The sequence below is a fragment of the Equus asinus genome, chromosome 3 (genome assembly GCF_041296235.1).
Source record: "Equus asinus isolate D_3611 breed Donkey chromosome 3, EquAss-T2T_v2, whole genome shotgun sequence".
NCBI classification, from domain to species: domain Eukaryota; kingdom Metazoa; phylum Chordata; class Mammalia; order Perissodactyla; family Equidae; genus Equus; species Equus asinus.
This window is the reverse complement of record NC_091792.1, coordinates 130,361,556-130,385,694: the sequence shown is the minus strand read 5'-3', so window position 1 is coordinate 130,385,694 and position 24,139 is coordinate 130,361,556. Positions and strand designations below refer to the sequence as shown.

Below are 24,139 nucleotides of genomic sequence, written 5' to 3'. Positions count from 1 at the left end.
TCCACTTTATATGTAGGACACCTACCACAGCATGGCTGCCAAGTGGTGCCATGTCTGCACCTGGGATCCGAACCAGCGAACCCCAGGTCACCCAATCGGAACATGTGAACTTAACCCCTGTACCACCAGGCTGGCCCCTTACTCAACCATTTTTTACAAAATCTCTCTTCCCTTTGCTTCTCTGACATCACCCTTATCAGACTTCTCTTCTACATTTGTGGCAGCTTCTTCTCAGTCTCCTTTTGGATTTCATCCTCCTCTACTTCATAAAACAGCTAGACCCAAGGCCCTTTTTACTTCTCATTCTGTACTAGTTTGTCAACGATATCAAGCCTTCAAACATTATCTACATGCCAATAATGCCCAAGTTTTTACATCCCATCTTGACTTCTGTTCTGAGCTCCAGTCCTGCATATCTACTGGTCTACTCTACATCTCCACTGGATCCTCACATACATCTAAAGCACAGTATGGCCAACAATGAACTCATCATCTCCACAAACCTACTCTGCCTCCAGCAGCATCAGCATCCACCCAGCTGCTCAGGCCAATAGCCAGAAAATTATACCTGATGCTCATTCTTTCTCACTTCCCACTTCCAATTATCACTCAGTCCTAAAGATTTTACCTTTTCCATTGAAACTAACTGGCTTTTCAGCACTTTCACTGCTACTACCTTGGACAAGTCTCTATTATTTCTCACCACTTCTCCTAATTGATCTCCCCATATCTATTCCTACCCCCTCCTTTGTACTCTACATGCTCAGCAGCCAGGGTGCTCTTTTTGAAATGCAAATCTGGTCATATTATTCCCCCACTTATGACTCCTTCTCTTAGACAAAAGTCCTAAACATTAGGCCCTGCAAGACGTGGCCCTATTTACCTCTTCAGTCACTCCCATCCGTCGGTCACTATTCTCTAACTACACTGTTTTACTTTTAGTTCCTCAAACATATCATGTAAGATCCTTTACCCCTCAGGGACATCACACATTCTGGTCCCTCTGCCCAGATCACCATGCTATCACAATTCCTTCACACCTGGTAAATCCCTTCCATTCTTCAAGTCTCCATTTAAATGTCACTTATTCTATACACCCCACCCAGGCCGAGGTTCCTCTGTTACCCTCTCTAAGAACAGCTTGGATTTCTCCTTATGGCACATATCAAAATTATAATTAAACAATAACTTATTTAAAGTCTCTTCCTGAGTTAGATCATAAGTACCATGAAGGCAAAGAGCATTAGCCTTGTGACTGCTGTATTCCTCAAAGCCCAGCCCTACTAGGGCTACTTGTTACTTACAGAAAAATTTTTCTAAGTATCAAGATGTGATTCATAATACGAATAAACATTCCTAATTCATAAAGATGGTGACTGAGGCTTTCCTGTTAATTTGTAATTACTAATTCTCTGCTGCTGTAGACACAGTGAATACATACATGGACCCACAGGCCAGAGGCTCTAACAGAGTGGCATGCCCCCTCAAAACTCTTACCTTTGGTATTTCTTTGGAGCCCAGAGCTTTGGGACCCTCTCGATTTAAGTAACTTCGATAAGCTTGATAATTAGTGCGTCTCTTTTCAGAATCTTCAGGACTTATAGACTTTGGGAAGAGGGAAAGGAAATTGAACAAAATCATACAAAATTCATGTAAAACTAAAAATATATATTGATAAATGAACATTAAGTCACTTCTGTGTTTGGTCCTGAAATTAACATTTTTAGCTACACAAGTACACCCCAATTTATACACACTGGCTTATAAGCACCCCTGCAACCGCCCTTCTCAAACCTTTCCATTCTCTCTAAAGGCACATGCCTCAGGGCAGATTAGGTACATAAGCCAAGTAGCCAGCCCCAAGCAAAGAAACAAAAAGAGTGTATTTTATTTCAAAAATTCATGTGAATTTTAAATTATATTCCACAATATATACATGTGTATTTTAATAGAATAAGTTTTTCCCCAAGTAAACTGATCACACAAGATGATATTCTATGTTTATCCTATGGCCTTGCATACCCCTAAAACAACCTCAATGGCCCTATGCAGCTGGGGATATGAGCACTACAGTCTGAGAATTATGGCTCCATATTAACAGCTGGCTCAAACAAGGAGCAAGCTTTACTCCAAAAAGCAGACACATTCTATATTCCACCACTATCCCTTCTACGTTTAATCTCTCTATTCTATTTCTCTAAGGGATCTTACTATGGGTATATCTCAGAAAATCCCAGGGAAGTTTTTCAAACTATATATTCCCAAACCTACTCCAAGTTTCTGATTCAGAGATACAGGGTACGGCTAGGGCATGTATATTTGGCAAAAAAAATCCTAGATAATTCTGATTTAAGAACCACTACAAGAGGGTCTCTGTTGTTTTTTCTATTTCCTATTTTACATTATTTTTAACTTGTAAGCCACCTCAAATTCCCTTGAGAGTAGACAAAACATCACTTCTACACAAATAAATGATTTAATCAACAAAATAGGTGAGCTACTTTAGTTATGAGTTATATACGCCATTACTGGCTGGTCCTAGACCTTAGCTCTACTCTTTAACAATGGTTCTTAAACACTGGTGTGCATTCTTATTATCTGAGGATCTTATGAAAATACACCTACCCAGACCACACCCACAACCATAATTTAACAAGTTTCACAGGAGGATCCAATGCATATGAAAATGGGAAAATTATTCATTTATAACATTAATTCTATGAAAAAAATAATTCTCAATTATAAACACCTCATAAAATAACTTTGAAGCACACACATTTATGATGTCAAAATTATTTGACCAAGATGGATTGAATTAAATAGACGTTGATATTCCCAAAACTGCTTAAAAGTTTTCTAAGACATTTCGATTCCAACTTTAACAAATACAATGAAGAGTAACAGTATCATTTAAAAATATCTTCTCTTCTAATAAAAATAGACAAGCCTCTGATTACTGAACATATTTAGTGTGCCTGAAGAAAAACATTCGTCCACTAGATAAGTATTTAGTGAAGAAAAATCTAAGACCAAAAAGTTAATTGTTCCCTTAAGCGTATTTATGAACACTAACCACAAACAAAAGCATCTTGAAATCATCACCATTTCACTGCTCTGCACTAAAAAATAATGGTGATGAGTAGTTAAAATAGACAACATTCTGCTTTTAATTCTAAGTGCCTAAGAGGCTTGAAGGAATAGTGGTTTCTCCTTATAAATCTAAGGTGGTTCCAAATTGGAGATTCTAAGAAACCTTTCACTTATCAAACATATATGAAAACAAAACTTTTGAAAACCATTCTGCATTATTTCACTATTTCATCCTTTCAAAATTATTTCAGCATCTCAACGTTATTATACAAGAGGAAAAAGGAGTACATTCTGGGCATATATAAATAACAATAATTTTAATAATAGCAAAAACTTATATAGCACTTATTATGTACCACGCATTGTTCTGAGTGGTTTTACATATTATTATGCCCTATTATTATCCTATTTTACAAATGAGAAACCCAAGCAGATAGAGGAAGTAACCAGATCAAGGTCACACATCTGCTCAGTGGCAGGACTATGATCTGAAACTGACTCCAGAGTCCATGTTCAGAGCCAGCATGTTATCCTGCTTTTTCTGGCCTCAGAGGACCTGAGTTCAAACCTGGCTCTGCCACTTACTAGGCTTGATGATCTTATAAAAGTTACTTACACTCTTTTAGCTTGTTTCCTCATCTTTAAAAGTTGAATAATAAAAGAAAATATCTCACAGGGTTGTCGTAAAGATTACATGAGATATCATATGTATTAGCACAATATCTGATACACAATACTCAATATTAGCTAATTTGGCTACATTAATAACCTACATTCTGCAACAGCATCTAAATAAGACAGTATCTTAAAAGTATTACAATAACTTAGAAAGTTAGAAATAAAACTTGAAAACAATCAACGCACAGCGCCAGGATGGCATATTTTTAGAAAATTTCTACCTCTTTTTTAGCTGGTGAACTTTTGGTTTTCTTAGGAGTTTTTGTTTCTCCTTTCAATTCAATGGCATTTTCTTTGCTTTTTGAGGGCACAGGCTCTGTTTCTTTATAAGAACTCTCTTGTTTTTTTTTCAAAAGTGCCAGCGTGGAACTGGCTTTTGGAGAAGGTTCTCCTATTTTGGAACCTGACGACTTGGAATGTTGCTGAGATTTTTTTGAACTTTCACATTTAGTTTGCTTCTTAGGACTGCAATTCTTTCTTTCCTCTGAAAGGAAAAAAAAGAAAAGATTATGACTGTTGTTTTGGGGAAATGATACCCAATATCAAGATTATTTTTTCATCTTTCAACTGAGTGATCTTAGTAGCACACAACATCATATGGTGATTTCATAACATTTACATTAAGATTTTGGTTCTTTATACAGCATATTTATTTTTAAAAATTAAACATTTGTATATTACTTCTTTGTACAACCAGTTCAAATTAAAGGATCTGTCTTGTTAAATATAAATTAGTCATTAATTGAAATAATATGGTAAACTACATTTATGGATATGGCATTTATCCCACAGATAAACTTCAATGGTCTGAAATTTACACAGAGAAAACTTCCTGACTAGAATATGTTACATAAAAATTCTTTATTTGTAATATGGTCTGAAAGCCCCAAATCCTGAGATTTTTGAGACTAAAAAGTACTAAATGAACAGATTTACTTATAGGATTAAGACTATCAATACCAGCAGATGGTTAGGTATCAGGACCACCAAAAAATAAAACCTGGGCCAGACCGGTCATGTAGTAGTTAAGTTCGCACACTCTGCTTCAGTGGGCCAGGATTCACAGGCTCAGATCCCAGGCATGACCTACACACTGCTCATCAAGCCATGCTGTAGTGGCATCCCACATACAAAACAGAGGAAGATTGGCACGGATGTTAGCTCAGGGACAATCTTCCTCAAGCAAAAAAGAGGAAGATTAGCAACAGACATTAGCTCAGGGACAATCTTCCTCACCAAAATAATAATAATAATAAAAACCTATACACAATCAGCAGGAAAGTTTCAGATGACCTGGACAACTATGAGTCAATTCTATGAGCTTAAAACATCTAGCTGTTTGTCTTCGTATATTGATGTCCACACTTTGCACTATACTTGGAAATTAACATGAAGCCAAGAGCTGTGATACCATTCTCACAACAATCATAGAGCAGACAGGAGTTCTACACCAGCTAATATCCAAATGGCCTTCAAAGTATCTAAGTCGAACATGCTTCAATACTCCTTTGAAATAATGTCTACCTAACAATACAAGGCAATTACTGAATAGAATGTTTAAACAAGGTCACCACGAATTTTCCTCTACGAAGGTAAATGTTCCTGCTTACTTTTTCCTGTTAGTATTACCTTTATGAGGATATTTATGTTTTTCTGTTTTACTTAAAGTGGCTTGGACAGATGAAAATGTTTCTCTCTCTTCTGGGTCCTTTCGAGCCTAAGAAAATTTCAAAAGTGTCAAGTGTGACAAATAATAGGAAAACTATTACCACAAAGTATATTGTTAATTCTAATCAAAGTTTTAATTTATTTTAATATTATGGGCCACCTTCCAAAGTAACAGAACAATACAACAAATTTTCACTCATTCATCCACAAAATTTGTGGAGCAAATGAAGCATGTTTTATTACTTTTAATTTTACAGATGAGAAAACAGATGAAAGAGCATAAAAAATATATCTACAAAAAATTTCCCCAGTTCTTCCCAACTTGTGAATCTGGAAATGGAAGCCTTATTTCTGCTCCTTTCATCTCAATTATGAGGTTAAAAACTAAAATCTAAACCCAAAAGACTAAATTAAAAACAATCTAAAGCTCAAAAGAAAAATAAAAGAGCACTTTCTCAAAAGAGAAAAAAAATACCCATTCTCTCCACCGTTCCCTCAAAACTCCATTTTACAAAGAGGTTACAAATTGGGGTGCATGACACAGTATTTTTTTTTAAATAATTATAATTTGAATGCCTTTAAATGGAGTAAGGCTTTTCAAATGACAAAGTCCCCACCATCCCCCATTGCCTTACACCTGCCTGCTGTAAAATCTTTTAAAATAGTCAGATATTATAACTGACAATATTAACAGAATGTGATTCAATGAAAATAAGTCTAATTTTTTGGAGATGCAAGTACTTAAAAAAAACTTGATGCTTTTAAAGATTCCCCAAAATATACTCATTATTATTTGAGACTGTCCTAATACAGATCTTAATGTTAGCTAATTAGAAATAGCAAAATTGTGCTTCCCAAAAAGAGAGTAATTAATATTAAAGTTATTAAACTTTAGGTTCCATAGGAATCTGTAGAAGCATTATTAACTGAACAACTACCTAAGAACCTCTTTGTGACAGAGAGTAAGTAAAAGCTGCAATCTGTCGTTTTGGGAAGATGGGTTCCAGTTGGCTTTGGCTCTATCAACCTTCCTTTGGGAAGACTAAGTTTCTCAGTGAGCCTCCCCAAACACACTTTTCTAAATTAAAATAATTTAGCTTCTTTCTAGAAGAGTTACTCATGGTTGCATCTCCAGAGCCTAGAATACACAGGTATGAAAGGGAACACTGATCTGTACTGTATATTTAGAATGCAAACAGCCCACTCAAATGCCACCTTTTTGGTCTTAGGTTCTTCATCCAACATGGCTAACGTTCTGGCAAACTCTTCATCTTCATGCAGTTGTCTCTCCAGCTGTAAAAGTATCAACACAGTCAGACTTGCTTTTTTTTCTTTTTGTAAATTAAAGTTTTTAAATGTTTGATTCATGATACTTAGAAGAAACTGGAAAAACATTTTCCAGAAAGTAACTATGACCTTTTTTAACTTAATATTAATAGTTAAGTATCACAAGATTGCTACTGGCCATTTCTCCAAACTCACCAAATTCAAACACTTTTACCTCAGGATGCTTGCACTTGCTTTTCTCTGTCTAGAGGAAATCTTCCTCCAGGTAGCCAGCCCCATTATCATTTCCTTTTGTGCCCCAATGTTACTTCCTCAGAGGGGCCTTTCTAACCCCTCTGCTTAAAATACAACACTCATAACCCCACTGATCACGCCAAAACTACCTATTCCTTTACTTTTCTTCATAGCACTTATAACGACCTGACATTTTCTTTTTTTTTTTTAACTGCAGTATCCTTAACACATAGAACTGTGCCATGCACTCAGTAAGTGCTCAATAAATACATGTTGAATGAACATAACAGGGTTACTGCTCAAGAGAGCCCAGTGAACTGGAGATAGATTTAGGGATCATCAGCATATACATAGAATTTAAAGCCACAGGAGTGGATGAGACTGCACATAGTGAAAAGAAAAGAGGTATGACCAAATAAAATTATTTTAACTATACTAAAGAAGGCTTCCACTCAAAAAAATCTAATGAGGGTTGGCCCAGTGATGCAGCAGTTAAGTTCACAGTTCTGCTTCTCAGCGGCCCGGGGTTCGCCAGTTTGGATCCCAGGTGCAGATATGGCACCACTTGGCATGCCATGCTGTGGTAGGCATCCCACATATAAAGTAGAGGAAGATGGGCACAGATGTTAGCTCAGGGCCAGTGTTCCTCAGCAAAAAGAGGAGGACTGGCAGTAGTTAGCTCAGGGCTAATCTTCCTCAAAAAAGAAAGAAAGAAATCTAATGATAAATATTTATATAAATAATGATTCCCTGCTCTCATTTATCTTTTATATAAAAACTCAGATTTTCATATATTAGATTTTAACTTATTTTACACATAACTCTCACAACGAGGCTCAATCCAAAATGAGACCAGAACAATCTTGATTGTTGGCCTGGGTAGACTAAATAGCAAGTCACAACATCAAGTTGTTAATGATATCTAAACAAAATGCCAATACCTCTGCATCTTCATCAAGTTGCAATTGCTTGGCGATGGCTTCATCATTTAATCTGGAATCATCTGTATTTTGAGAAGGCTAGATTTCAAAGAAAAACAAGCAAGATCAGCGTAAACCTTAAGTTAAAAACAAGATGCTTTTTCTTGACTGTAGCTGATTAAATACACCAATGAGAGAGATGTGTATCAATTATGAAACAGTATCAATGCACGCCAGCCAGAAAATCATGTTCATAGTTACTGACCACATCCAATTTCCTAATGAGCAAATATTCTATAGGCAGATGGTTCTCACTTAATTCTACTGAAATGTTCAAAAGAAGTACCCAAAAAAATCTGCAGACGAATGTCTTGGCTTCAGAAGTAATCCAGAACATTGGCAAAGCAGTATGTGAGAATGATCACAGTGTCCTATGGAGGCACGAATGAAATCAACAAACACCATTTGGCAGGCTTTAACTCAAGAGACTACTTTCACTATAATTTATCTGTATTTCTATTTCCTAAATGTCCAGGAAAAGATGAATCCAACATCAGCCAAATAGAGAAGGTAAAAAGTATAGCATAGGTAGGCTCTATTTAAAAGTTATGTATTTATGATCTCATTTGGGAACAAATTTATTATCCAATTTTGTCTGGCTGAGGTCAACAGTGAAGTGAGTTTGCATTCTGAGTATTTAAATTCTAAGAATTACAATTTATTCTATGATTTAAATGATCTTTTCCCACCTTCAAATATAAAAAAATTACATGTCTAATATTCTAACTTCCTCATCCTCTAAAATGACAATTTTATTCATAATCATAGGAAAATTACTTTAAACAATACAATATGTTGACCTATTTATAACATCCAAATTTCTCATCTCATTAATAACAGTGAATAGGTACAAATCCTGAGCATTCTTGTTTGCGTACAGAACACTCACCTCTTTTCTTTTACTTGACACCATCTTCTTATCTGATCTTTGGACACTCCCAGTTCCAAAATAATCAAGCACTGATGTAGGGGTAAGTTTTATTGGTGATAAAGGCTTATTCTTGGTCTTAGTGTTCTCTTCACTCTTTTTCATGTTTGATGCTCCAAGGTAACTATTTGTAGATCCTCCATTCTCTTTTGACTTAGAGACTGCCTTCTTACATGCAAAGTCATCGTCTTCATCTTAAATGAAATATAATGAAACATTGTTTGATAAAACATCAATTCTAATTATACAAAGCAATCACTTCCACCAGCTTTATAAAAAGTATACAAGAGCTATGGGAGTCTAGCAATTTTTCTCTTCCTATCTCCTCAATTCAACAATCATCCTCATATTTACCAGTGCCAGGTCTGTAATACACTACTTTCCCCAATTACCACCCAGAGTATACAAACATATTTATTTACTCATGTATTCAACAAATATTTACTGATCACCTATTATGTGCCAGGCAGAGGATACAACAGTGAACAAAAAAGATAAAATCCCTGACCTCATGGAGTTTGGAGTCTAGAAGGGAAAACAGATATAGAAATAAACAAATATAGACTGTCAAGTTATAAAAGCCATGAAGAAAAGGTAAACTAGGATGAAAAGAATTAAAAAGTGATGAAAGGTGCTCTTTTAGACAGGGTAGTCAGGGAAAGCCTCCTCAATAAGCAACATCTGAACAGACCCCTGAAATTCAGATACGTCAGGCAAGGATGTTCAGGAAATGAAAAGTACAAGAGCAAAGCCTTAAAGTAAGTGTGCTTGGAGCACAATGAAGGGGGTAAGGTAAGAGAAGTAGGGGCCAAATCCTGTAGGACTTCCTAAATCATGGAAAGAATTTTAGGTTTTATCTTAGATTGGGAATCTACTGGAGAATTTTAAGCAGAGTAGTGAGTGATACAACTTAAGTCATGTCCTTTGAAGAACACACTGTCAAGGGGTAAAAGCAAATGCAGGAAGAGACCATTTAGGAATTGATTATAGTTCCAGAAGAAATGCTGAAGCCTTAGACTAGGGTGCTATTTGCAGAGGTGGTAAGAAGTTGTCAGAGTCTAGCCAAATATTGAAGGTGGACTATCTAGCAATATCTAACCATTCATTTAAGACTTTAAGCACTTTGTTTTATTACATTTTAGCTTTCTAAAAAGTTTCCATAAAATATCTGGTTTTAAAAGTCTTTCTAAGCATTCAAGACAAGGCTTAAATAATTAGAGACCTCAAAAGGGCCTCAATAAATCTTTTTGTTTGGTTCAGTGATTCACAAGACAAAAAGCTTTTTGCTTTGCCCTAAAAACAAAAGAAGTCCAATAACAAGAAAAATCTAAAAGGCAACTGTGAAGGTCAGGTCACTATGGGGGTGGGACAGTTCACATTATGAGTCTGGTGCGCAAGGCCACATATCAGTGGGTCTTACTTCCTCTCAAGTACTCCCTCATTCAACTTCAAGCATTTGCTATGGGCCTTACGTGCCAGGCACTGTGCTATTCCTAGGTGGTTGCCCTCTCAAACATGAAAGTCCCTAAGATATGTAAAAACCAAAAGGATTTAGTCTTACTTTCTAATTATTACATTTATATTAAAATGAAACTATAAAATTTAGAAAGCATAACTCTTACAGGTTTCTGCTCACTAAATGCAAAAAGTAATCCACCATTTAAAGCAAGAGTATAGTAGACATCTCTGAGAATGCCCACACAGTTCACTATAAGCTCACTTTCCCTAAGAACTTACACCTCACTCACCCTCCAAGAGCCTCCAATAACCATGGTTACATTTATTAGATGGCTCCATACTCCTTGCCACCACCAACTGGACCAGGAGTGAGAAACTGATCAAGGTGGGCCCAATCTTACCCTTGATCAGTGTGATGAACTAACGTGTATAAACTAAGGTATTAAAGGTTTATTCTGGCATTCAATGAGGTATGACAACGGGCTTATAATAAATTCCGTTTTGCTTACAATAAGCTAGGTTTTTTTCTTAAACTGCAACCAAAAGATTTTAATTAAAGCATAGTTCTACTTATCTTCAACTATAGTCAATCTACGCTAAAGCTTAAATTAAAAATTCATTCATAAATCTTTCTAAACACCTCCAAAGCTTGATGCACTTACCAGATTTCAGTTTAACCATGTTAACAAGAGTCAGCAAACTAGGTTCAGTCATTCATATGGTCTGTTCTCCCTATCTGACAACCAGTCCTTCTCTGCCTCTGCCAGATGTGAAAAAGGTGTCTGATTCAGATGGTTCTGCAAAGGCTAGATGGCATTATCACCATTCCATTTAAGTACAATAGCCATACAAATCATCCATAATAGTCCTAGTAACCAGTGAAAATGTAATCTGAAACTCCTTTCTTTTTCTCGTAGATAACATAATGAATTGCTATATTACAGAACCCCAAATAATTTTTTATAATTTATAGCTGGTCTGTTTTCAAACTCCTAGACTCAGTTAAGCTGTAGCATAATCAAACCAGAAGCATTCAGCAACAAACTATCCTACTTAGCAGTCAAAATAAATTATGCAAAATGCCCTTAAAAGAAGATTCAAAACAAGAACAACATTGCTGATATCCTGGCTTTAAGAAAACCACAAAACTGGAACCTTTTAAATACAGACAACCAAGACATCTCCTTAGGCAGTAAGTGCAAAGTTAAAAACATATCTAATGTATATAAGATAAAATTTCTAATCTTATCTGAGAGCTTATTAAATTTTATAATTCTTACTTGGTTTAAGTTCAACAACCGTACTTCCAGGCAGGAGGCATTCCCTTAATGGAGAAAGAACAAAATTAAATTGTCTCTGCTAGTTTTTGCCCCACTTTAAAAATGCCAAAAGCAGTAACAATCCATTTCCTCTACACCTAGCCATGCTTATAAGCCGTATGACAGAAAATCCCAGAACTGAATGGAACAAGTCAACCACTATTTTCCTGTTCCAGTTCTCCCCTAATTACTCAAGAACTTCCTTGCTATCTAAAATGTCGTATCTGTTCTTAAGAACTTAATTCACACAAGATCAATCACTGCTATTTGGTATAGCTTCAGAAAGGGAAACAATGGTACTTGCAAATAATGAATTTGCAATCCCTAGCTTAACCCTTCCAGCAATCTCATAAATATTTACAGCTAATAGATTAGCATGAAATTTAGTGAGATCAAGAATTTCTAAGATTATCAGATGTAAAAGATTGTTGGCAAGGGTGTATGGAAATGGGACTTTACATACACAACAGGCAATAAGAGTGAATTTTTCTAACAACCTTGCAATATGTATCAAAATCTTACATATGTACGTCCATTAACTGGACCCAGCAATTCCACTTCTAAGAATTCAGTCTTTAAAAAAAAACAAAATAAACAAATAAGTACACAAAGATTTATGTACAAAAATGCTTATCACAGCATTCGTTCATTCAAAAGTATGGAGAACAGAATGCAGGACGGCAAGAAAACATGAAGCAAAAACTAATGGACTAATAAAGTTTAGGCAAAAAAAAGACAGCCTCAACTATGACAGTGGCACCAGAGACAGACAAAAGGAATATTCTTTATAAAATGGGAAAATAAACTATCTATTAATATGTTCAAGCATGTAACAGAATTCTATGCAGGAACAGAAAATTATAATGTATATCCATATTTACTGACATAAAGATGTTCGTATGTTTATTAAGTGATAAAAGCTGGTGATATAACAGGCTATTTAATGATATATCTATATCTATCTACATATTTATAGATATACTTTTAAATTCATATTCAAAGATCTGAAAAGAATCATAAAATGTTAACAATTTTAATCTCTGGATGGGGATTATTTTTCTCACCCTATCTTTTTCATCTGTATATTACAAAGTGAGTATCTCCTAGGAACTCTCTGACCTCTTGACTTTCTGAGAGAGAAAAGGCTTGGCTTTAGTTTCTCCCTCCTCCCCACCTTTCTTTGCTTACTTCTTTCATTGTTTATCAGCATCTCTGCTTATTCTGTCACTAGCTTCAGAGACTTCACGGAATCTAGTTACTGTTAATAATAGTTATTATTGAGCATTAAGCTATATGCCAGGTACTCTACCACATTCTTTATAATGCATTATCTTTAGTCAACTAGTCCTATTTCTCATTCAATACCTGGACCCCATTTTCCACATTCCTGACAAAAACACAGACTAGGCTTAAATACTTTCAAAATTAAGCAATGTAATTCAACTTGATCTCCCCTTTCTTTAGTGAATAGCACTACTTTCCTATTTAGGAAAGTTCTTCCTTATTTTAAGCCAAAACACTTCCCTGTGAATTCTACCTATCTTCCTTAGTCTATCCTTTTTCAACATTCAGCGTTTGAAGAACTGCCCTCATTTCTTCCTTCAGTTATCTTTCCTATAATAGGCAAAACGATTTCAAGCCACTCATCATTTGGGTTATTGGGAAGATGAGACTTTTTAAAAGGCAAAGTGCCCAGTATAGCACCTAGCCATGTTATAAAAGACATTCAATAAATAATAAAGTAATATTCTCTCATGAAAACAACACTGAAATGGAAGTTCAGAAAACTAAAATTCTAACCTGACTTCGACTTACTATTTTTATTTTAATCAACTATTTGGGCTTCATTGTCCTCCTCTGCAAAATGTTGGACAAACTCGGGGCTGGCCCCGTGGCCGAGTGGTTAAGTTCGTGCGCTCCGCTGCAGGCGGCCCAGTGTTTCGTTAGTTCGAATCCTGGGCGCGGACATGGCACTGCTCATCAGACCACGCTGAGGCAGCGTCCCACATGCCACAACTAGAGGAACCCACAACGAAGAATACACAACTATGTACTGGGGGGCTTTGGGGAGAAAAAGCAAAATGTTGGACAAACTCTTAAGATTTTCCCCTCTATAATTTTGAGACTCTGGATAATCATATAGATTTTTTAACTAGTATACTCAATACTGGTTAGAATGTGATGAGTCTGTACTAAACAAACACTAATTAAGAAAATGTAAACCAGCATGACTTTTCTAGAAAGTAATTTGGCAACATATATCCAGAACCTTAAAGAAGGTCACAACCATTAGCATAGTAATTCTTGGAGATAATCAGAGGTGTTGATAAATATTTATACACAAATACATTCATCACACTATTAGGAAAAGGAAACATGTAAGCAACAGAAATAATCAAAACCAGGAAAGGACTATATAAGTTGTGATCTAGCCATATAATGGATTCATGTAGTCATTAAAAATGAAGCCCAAATTTCAAAGTTCAAAAAAATCATGAAAAGAGTAAAATTAAGCTGGCAAAAATACAAAAATGCGTCGCTTTGTTCTTTCAGGTTAGCCTTAACATAATGTTAACCTAAAAGGGGAGCTTCTGAAATGAGCCTTCTCTACTGAGATGTCTTTATAATAGTGGAGGGTAATAGAGCCCTTCTCTGAATTTTTGGTTTAGAATACATGAATTTTTTTTTTTTTAATTTTATTTTTTCCTTTTTCTCCCCAAAGCCCCCCGGTACATAGTTGTGTATTTTTCGTTGTGGGTTCCTCTAGTTGTGGCATGTGGGACGCTGCCTCAGCGTGGTCTGACGAGCAGTGCCATGTCCGCGCCCAGGATTCGAACCGACGAAACACTGGGCCGCCTGCAGCGGAGCGCACGAACTTAACCACTCGGCCACGGGGCCAGCCCCTAGAATACATGAATTTAAACCTAACAACGTCTTCAAGCTATAGATCCAAAAAAGGTACTATACCTAAACACAGACATAATTTTATAAACATTTTCATAATTTCTGAGTAAAAATGTAATTACATATGGATTTTTTTATTGAGTTAATGATAGGTTACAATCTCGTGAAATTTCAGTTGTACATTAATGTTTGTCATTCGTGTTACATATGGATTTTCAAGGAAAAAATATGGAAATGTTCTTCATGAAATTTCAAGTTTTCATTGTACTAAGTAAAACTGCATACAAGGCCCCTTTTCCTCTGCTAACCACAAAATAAACAGCTCTCCAGGTTCTTTGGAAAGTAGGAGCAATTTTAGTGAAATACAGTTATGAAAAGAGAAAAAAGACTGGCTTGCTTGATTTGACACTTATTTAGTGCCCAATGATTTGTGCACTTCCCCATACTCCTTACAGTTATAGGAAAAACTAAGACCAAAAAAGTAAATTCATGATCCTAAGCATAGAGATTTATCTTATAAATATAGAGGCTTTCATTGAGGTGAATATAGAAAAATATAGTGTTCTATATATAAAGTCACAGGCATATCTGAAAACATTCTGTCATCTTGCCTTGTTAAAATCAGAAAACCTGAAGAAAGCAGCTGTTCTAATGTCTCTATACTATGACTTCTGAACCAGTTGTCTTAAAGTATCTTTAGCCCTTAATATTTCAAAGGCTATACCAATAATTTATGGAGAAAGAAGGCAAAAGGGGCCAAGGATTAGAACAACGAAACTAGCTGCTTGCAAAAGATAGTCCTTTAACAGGTGTTGTTGTGACTATCCTCACATAAAATAAGTATTTCACTATCCCAGTGTGCAGACATGAAACATTCCAAACAAAATTACAGTTGTTTTTCTTTTTTAACATTTGTTCTTGTTTTCTAATGAGCCTAAATTTGTTCCTGCCTTGTCAGAAGCCAAAGGCAAACTGTGTTATCTTCTCCCCAGAAACTTATAATAAAATAATGATAAATAGATCTAAGTCAAATTTCTGAGACCTAGTTGAAAATCATGGGCAACTGAACACTCAGAATTTCCCTCAAGGATATCTGTCTCCTTATAAAAAACACCATTTATTTTTATTTATATACAACATAACCTCAAATGTGCTAACAATCACCAAGTAAACTAGCATTATTGAACATACAGCAGAGGAATTGCCTGGAAGAGAAAATTGCTTTGCCACTCTGAGTTAGAATGTAGAAGGATGAGAAATGAAAGAGAAAAAAAATAGCGTGTGGGTCCATATAAAAATCTATTTACAAGCCAAGAAGGGAAAAAAATCTAACTCTGGAGTTCATACTGCTGAGAATCTGGGATTCTGATTTTCATTCCTTCTGTCTGGAACACACGGAAACCAAATTAACCGAGACCATGCTAGAGCGATCTGGTTACAGAGATTAAAAACAATTTATTTAGCAGCAACAAGTCAAAAACTACAAAGGGAGTCTGAGTGTTTAGAGTCCTTTTCTGAAAAGTTCCTTTTCAATACCTCCTTGAGTCAAAAACTGAAATTGTCATTTTTTGTTTGGAAGTAGACAAAGGTTCACACATATGCCAAGTCTTCAATAAATATTTGGTAATTAAGCGGATGGAAGAAAAACTAAACACACCATCTTTACACCATTTATGTGGTGAATCAAACATTCTATGCTTCAGTACATGAAATAAAACTTCTGAGATTGCTCATCTTTAATCAAGAAACTAGAGATCTCATGATTCATTACCAATAAATCCTTGTAGAAACAAATGGAGTCAGTTATATTTTAAAAATAAAACTATTTTATAATTTGTGAGGTCAAGCAAGGTAGGTGAATAAAGATAAATAAGAGAAAAAAATACTGGCTTGTGCCATGATATTACCCACCACATAGGTGCAGAGTCCCCACAGAGAACAGGAATAACAGTCCATGGAAAGTCACAGCTGGTTTCAATTACTGAAAAAACATAATACCAGAGGAGAAAGTGGAACATTTTACTACTTAATGTCCTCCTTCCTGGATCTCACAGAAAAAGAAAACAGAAGGTAGGGGGTGGGGGAAGCTTGGACAATTGGCCACAGGTACCTTACCCAGAGCTTCTTACAATTCTAAGGCATGAAAGAGGCAACAGAAGAAAACTTGACTGGCCAGAAGAGTTAAGGGAGTGATTCAGCAATGCAATTCCTCACTTCCATTCAGATTCCACTTCCTCACACGTGAGAAGAGGTAACAATGCTCATCTCTGTACTACAGCCAAGTATAAATCACCTGTATGTTATTTTATTAGTACTTAATCACATTTTTATAACATAATCCTCCTTCCTTGGCATTCTGGAATACAATCCCGTGTCTCATAGTTTCACAAGTACTTGACAGTGAAATATGTCACTAGAACAAACAACAGTCTTTCCGAAGGTGCTTCAGAACCAAAAATCATCATTCCAGATACTCTAGTGCTTCACTACTCACTGTGTCCTTTTCAATTATCCCTCTCCATACGCCACTTAATTTTTTTCAGCTCTCATAATATGCACTATGGAAAGAAGACTGAAGAACTAGGCAAGAAAGATTATAAGAAGGCATCTAGCTCCTATAAAGATGTTTTAGCCAAAGTCAATTTGTGGATAAAATTGCTAGAGCTGTATCAGTGACCCTGGATTCATCACACAAAATGAGAGAAGTCCCTAAAGATTAAAGAGGAGAAACGGAGTCCTAATTGTCAAAAAGAGAAAGGCAGATCCCCAACCACACAACTACACAAGGGGAAAGTTTGGTGACAATTCTGTGCAATAAGATCAAACGCAGGTCAAAAGGAGAATATTCAACAGAAGCAGACAGAAATTCTCTGAGAATAAACTATGCTGGCCTAAGCCCTCATTTACTCTGTGAGTTACTAGACGAGTAGATGAGATGAATACTAGTAACAAGGGTTGTCTGGACATCTGACAGGCTCTTCTCTCCTGATAGGCTATAGCAGAGTTTCTAATCTCTGTATTATTGACATCTTGAGCCAAATAATTCTTTGTTGTGGCAAGCTCTCCCATGTATTTTAGGATATTTAGTAGCATCTCTCGCCTCTACCAACTAGATGCCACAGCACCCACCTGTTGTGATAACCAAAAATGTCTCCAGATACTGCTAAAGGTCCTCTGGGAGGCAAAATTACCCTTGATTGAGAAGCACTGATTTATGGCAAGATGGAGAAATACAAGAAAAGTAACAGTGGGTACTAAGATTCATAAGTAATTGAACAGCTATTCATAAGACACTGAACAATAATTCTGATGTTGATAATGGATCATGTAATTTTGAAAAAGGTTTTTTTTGGGAAGATTAGCCCTGAGCTAACTGCTGCCAATCCTCCTCTTTTTGCTAAGGAAGAGTGGCCCTGAGCTAACATCCATGCCCATCTTCCTCTACTTTATATGTGGGACGCCTACCACAGTATGGCGTGCCAAGTGGTGCCATGTCCACACCCGGGATCCGAACCAGTGAACCCCGCCAAAGCAGAACACACATGCACTTAACTGCTGCGCCACCGGGCCAGCCCTGAAAAAGGTTTTTTTATTTTTCCCTTAATACTGAAGAAGTTTACTAATGATTCAGAAAGAAATACAAAGACAGGTTGATCATATCTGTAGAAGATACGAGATCAGATAGTATGAAAAAATAAGTAGATGAGGGACATCCAAATAACTACTGGATTCTTCCACAGCGAAACTTTCTGCAATCTTAGATTGAAAATTGCTTCTTTGAGAATAAGTTTTCTTAAAGTAAGTCAGCCCTAATATTAGGTGGTTTTGAAGATCAAATTAGATAGATATGAAATATGTCATATAATAAATAATACTATTCCATTCCATAAAGTCAGTAAAAAGTGTTTTGAAAAAAATTTATAATAGTATACAAGATAAAATTTATTTTAATATCATTATGGTAGAATTCTCTGAACACAGAGGTTTCAGCTAAAATAAGAGGTTCCTATGCAGAAGATACCGTAATTAAGAAAATACAAGCTACAATACAATACCAAGTGGTATTAATCTGGTGTAAATCTGTGAAAGTTTATAAATTGAAACTTTTAAGTAGGTTTTCTCTTTCTATAAGTTAGAAGGTAATGAATAATGCATGATATAGCAACAGTGATACCCAAACTTCCACCTTATTCTCTTTCTAGTAGACGCAGTACCTCAATCTCCACGTTAAATCCTACCAAAACCTTTCACGTTCACCTCAAACTTCTCTCTCCTCCAGGAAATGTTTCCTGAGCCTCCAAAATAAAAGTTACTTCTCCCAAACCTGAATATCCTGGGAAGATAGTTTTATCACTGTTTGTTCATTTTTTCCTTGTAATTTTTATATAAAAGGCTTATCTCCTCCATAGACTTTGGGCCCTTGAAGACAGGACTAAGCTTTATCCTTTTATCTACTTCATGGATTTCCCAGTACACTGTTGTATACCTACACGTTTGTTGAATAAATAAATTAGTGAGGATTTAATATTGTCAAATAAAAGTATTCATATTCAATTTTTTTTTAAAGATTTTATTTTTCCTTTTTCTCTCCAAAGCCCCCAGGTACATAGTTGTGTATTTTTAGTTGTGCTTCCTTCTAGTTGTGGCATGTAGGACACCATCTCAGCATGGCCTGATGAGCAGTGACATGTCCGCATCCAGGATCCCAACGGGCGAAACCCTGGGCGGCCCAAGCGGAGCGCATGAACTTAACCAGTCGGCCATGAGGCTGGCCCCAAAAGTACTCATATTTAAAATAAAAAGAAATAGATGATGGAATCAGGATACAAAAGCCTGGAATCTAACAAAATAAAAACTTAAGAGTTCTATCTCAGGAAGAAATTTAATACGGATAAGTATAAAGTTCCTTTTCTAGATCTAAGAACTGGAAAAGAGAAAGCTGAGTTAATGGTAGCACGTGTTAAAAACAAAAAAGTATTAGTGGTGCTTTGATCCACAAGATTAATAAGAGACAAAAGGAAAATGCAGGGGCAGGGCACTCATAAAAGCACTGTGCCTATAAGTAGAAAGTGAAACCCCCACTCTACTCTTCATAATATATGCAAATAAACTACATTCTTAAAATGCCACATAACCTCAAGAAATACTATTCTCTTTTAAGTCATCATAGTCTTCATTGTGAATTACCCATTTATTGATAATTATACTGCAATGAAGCATAAACACATATGTTCATACCAATAATCTAATATCTAAAATAAGAGGAGAAAAATCAAATACATACTAATAAATTCTATGCAGAAGTTTTAAAAAAATAAGATAGAGCTCTTTCTGTATTTAAAGAAAGAAAGAGCCAGTGGCTGAGGGAGTGGGGAAGGAGGGAATTAAGGAGAGGAAGGAAGGAAAGGAGGGCGGCAAGGAGAGAAAGGAAGCAAGGAAGGAAGGAAGCACGGGAGGAGGGAGTCGAAGCCATTAAGTTATGAAAAAGCAAGCTGCAGAAATTTTACAGTAAAGTGCCACTCACATAAATACATATACATACACACATACATATATGCGGGGTTTTTTTTAAAGATTGGCACCTTGAGCTAACAGCTGTTGCCAAGCTTCTTTCTTTTCCCTTCTTTTTCATCTCCCCAAAGCCCCCCAGCACATAGTTGCATATTCTAGTTGTAGGTCCTTTGGGTTGTGATATGTGGGACACCACCTCAGCGTAGCCTCATGAGTGGTAGCATGTCTGCACTCAGGATCCAAACCAGCGAAACCCTTGGGCCGCCGAAGAAGAGTGCACGAACTTAACCACTCAGCCATGGGGCTGGCCCCTATTTTTTATTTATATAGTTATGTAAGGCAAAAGGATGGATGAGAAAACAGAACATTTTTATCTGAATTGTTTAATTCTTTTTCAGTGGGAATGTATTAATGTGTTACTTAGGTAAGTTTTTTGTTTCTAGTGAGGAAGATTGGCCCTGAGCTAACATCTGTGCCAATCTTCCTCTATTTTGTATGTGGGACACCACCACAGTAGGGCTTCATGAGCAGTGTGTAAGTCTGCACCCAGGATCGGAACCAGTGAACCCCGGGCTGCCAAAGCAGAGGGCACAAACTTAATCACTACGCCACCAGGCCAGCCCTTACTTAGGTAATTTAAAACAATATTAATCTAAATACTTCACTCATCCTCAAAAATGCTAAACTTAGTTTCTTTTACAGAGTCTTAGTGTACAAATCAATATTAATTTTTGAACAAGTATAATGAAAGAAATATAATATGCAGTTCTTAACATATCTCACTTCAAGGAAATTTTCTGTCTCAATCACTCTAGGTTTCCCTGAAAACATGTAAGAAAAGCTCTCGATCCTATACGGCATCTATTCCTATTTGGTATACAAAACCATGTCTCTGAAAACTAGCAAAGAGAATGTTACACACACACATCCTCAGTAATATTTTCTGCTACTATTTCCCAAGTCATAGGTCACTGATATTACATGGTAACCTGGAGAACATCACATTCCCAATTTTTTCCCATTTAACATCCCCCAAATAATTATAACTTCAAAAGCACTAACTGCCTCTGGAATCACATGCTCAATTAAAATTACCAGTCATAAACAATTCTCAAGGCAGGGAAAACCCCCACCATTTTCGACCAAACACCAGTCACTGATGAAACTGCATAATAAAAGGTCATCTTTGCCAAACAAAACTCAAGGTCTCTCATTTCATTAAACAGCTAAAAGTAAATATATTTACCAGTACAAGAAGTATTTGGGTTTTTAACAACCTACGAGAACATTTCACTAGAGTCGATGGTTAGCTATAAAGATATTTATAAGCAATTTTTTCCTTTTCCTGTAATTTGAAAGATTAATGTAAACTATTTTAAAAATCAATAAATAGAAAACAGATTTAATCAAAGTGTTGATGAAAAATATGTCAAGAAACTAAACGGTAAGCCTAAAAGAGCAATATAATAATACAGCCTAAAGAATTGTATGATGATAAAAACAAAAGCACTCGAAGTACGTTAATTTCTAAATTAAGGTTATTTCCTAAATATATTTCTCATTGTTTATAAAGCACTGTGCAATAGTAATAAAATGTGAGCCACATTTACAATTTTAAATTTACTCACAGCCACATTTAAAAAAAGTAAAAAGAAACAGGTGAAATTAATTTTAACAATATATATTTTAATCCAATATATTTAAATACATCATGTCAACATGTAATCAATACCAAAAGATTATTCATAATTTACTTTTTTTTGTACTAAGTCTCTGCAATCCGTTTTTCACACTAACAACACTCTCAATTTGGGCTAATCACATTTCAAGTGCTCAACAGCCACATGTCACTAGTCGTCCCCATACTGGACAGCACATATAACATCCATAACATAAGTGGGTCAAATGCAATTTCTAAATTTTTAAAGCACAGTTACATAATCAAGAGAACGCCCTAAGTACTTAAACAAAAGCAAAACTTCTTTAGCACAGCCTTTAAAGGCAGATGTAGGTACACAGAAAGTCAAAACATAAGAATGACAGTTAATACTTATTGAGCGTTTACCACATGCCAGACCCTATCTTAAGAACTTTTCAAGTATTATCTCATTGGACCACCACAAAGGCCTCTGATGTAGGTACTGGCAATATCCCCATTTTCCGAATGAGGAGACTAAGACCCAGCAGAGGTAAACAAAGATTCAAGCCAGGCAGTCTGACTCAAGAGCTCATGCTCTTAACCACCACACATGCTACACTGCAACAAAAAGACCCAAAACACAAAGGCTGGTTTATAAAAGAAAAGATAAAATACAGAATAATGAGGCAAAAATTGTTTCTTTTGAAATTAAGAGGTTTTCAAAACTGAATCATGTCACATAATCCTTTTCCACAAGAAGCTCCAATCTCCAACTAAACAATACAATTTTAGGTTAGAATTTTTATTTTTAAACTATTACTACGACAAATATTTTATTTAACCTTATACTGATGAATATTTATATTTACAATGTGAATATTTATTCATGACCCAGTACTGAAAAACTGTAGTTTTAGCTTAAAAAAAGTAAAGAATAATAAAAGACCTATTTTGTCATCAAGAATTTTCCAGTTAATGTATTAATCTCAAGAAGTGGCACTTTTTTTGAAACTCATTATTATTTCTGATTTTATTATGCTAATTATATTGTGGACTTAACAGATTAATATAGCTGACCTTTTATTGCTAGTATGGTCTCTTCTAGGAGTTAACAATGCTATAATCAAAAGGCCTTTACAACAAATCCCTGTGAGCTTTTTGCTAAGATGACAACGTAATTCAGGGCTCCTCACTATAAAAGAACACTACCCATGAAACAAATATTTATGCTATGAAATCTTAAGATTAGTGCACAATAATTTATAAATGTCTTTTGCTTTTCCACCACTCAAAACAGATCAAACAGAAATAAATTTAAGTACAAAAACAACCTTTTTTTAAAAAAAGCCAATGCTAAAATCTTTAGTCACCAGAGAATATAAGGAATTCAGGTCACATCTGTGCTAGGTTATAAATCACAAATATAAATAATCATTATAAACCTAGATTATTATGACTTCAGCATGCAAAATAAAAAACTTACATAAAAAAGTTTTAAAACAATACAATAATATTTTAATACATGATTCAAGATAGAGCTTCAACTTATATGATTCAACATAGAGCACTTAAAAATATTACAGGGGAATTGGCCCTTAACCCACAGAAAATGCCAAAGATGCAGCCTTCCCCTGATAAACATAATTCAACAAAGTGAAAAGGGCAATAGAGGGGCCAGCCCCGTGGCCAAGTGGTTAAGTTCGCGCACTCTGCCTCAGCGGCCCGGGGTTTTGCCGACATGGCACCTCTCATCAGACCATGCTGAGGCGGTGTTCCACACAGCACAACCAGAAGGACCTACAACTAGAACATACAACTATGCACTGGGGGAGCTTTGGGGAGAAGAAAGAAAAACAAGGCAACAGAAATTCAATTCAAAGTGAAGGAGGTACATTTAGACACCTATGAAAAGCATAAGAACATGACACACGCTGCTTCTATCTAAAACATTAAACACATTCAATGCCCTTACCTGTTTCTGAAATGTATGTAACAGGATCCTGCCGCAGAATTTTACCAGGTTTAGAAGACAATGGCAATTTTTCTGGTTGCTTTTTGGCATTTTTTACCTGCACTGTCTCCTCTGATTCTGAATCTGTACATGAGAAGAAAATAAAACAAAACTTTGAAAAGAAGTATTATAATACAGTGTGTTTCTAAAGCGGTTATTGTTAACCGGTTCCTCAAGGCCCTTTCCGAGACACACTCTCATGAGACTCTCACAGGTTACTTCTACCCAGTGTTAAGTCTTTGCATTAGTTTTGTATGGCTGCTATAACAAATCACCACAAACTCAGTAGCTTAAAACAAGACAAATTTATCATCTTACAGTTCTGGAAGATAGAAATCCGATATGGATCTCATTGGGCTAAGATCAAGGTCTTAGCAGGACTGTGTTCCTTTCTGGATACTCTAGGGAAGAATCCATTTCTTGCCTCTTCCA

General features: G+C 35.8%; 1 protein-coding gene across 7 annotated transcripts in view; it reads right to left on the bottom strand.

Moving 5' to 3' along the window:
- The window catches only part of RFC1 (replication factor C subunit 1), a 79,265-nt gene that overhangs the window by 33,833 nt on the left and 21,293 nt on the right, over positions 1-24,139 (bottom strand). For 4 of the 7 annotated variants that reach the window (XM_070506020.1, XM_070506021.1, XM_070506022.1 and 1 more), the window contains 7 exons: positions 23,669-23,791; positions 8,827-9,059; positions 7,899-7,976; positions 6,652-6,729; positions 5,398-5,485; positions 3,990-4,252; positions 1,498-1,605 (listed from right to left, as the gene is read on the bottom strand). In XM_070506020.1, coding sequence (XP_070362121.1) covers positions 1,498-1,605; positions 3,990-4,252; positions 5,398-5,485; positions 6,652-6,729; positions 7,899-7,976; positions 8,827-9,059; positions 23,669-23,791 — 971 coding nt within the window. Of the gene's footprint in view, positions 1-1,497; positions 1,606-3,989; positions 4,253-5,397; positions 5,486-6,651; positions 6,730-7,898; positions 7,977-8,826; positions 9,060-11,603; positions 11,648-23,668; positions 23,792-24,139 lie in introns of all 7 variants that reach the window. The other 3 variants (XM_070506023.1, XM_070506024.1, XM_070506026.1) reach the window with 1 other exon arrangement.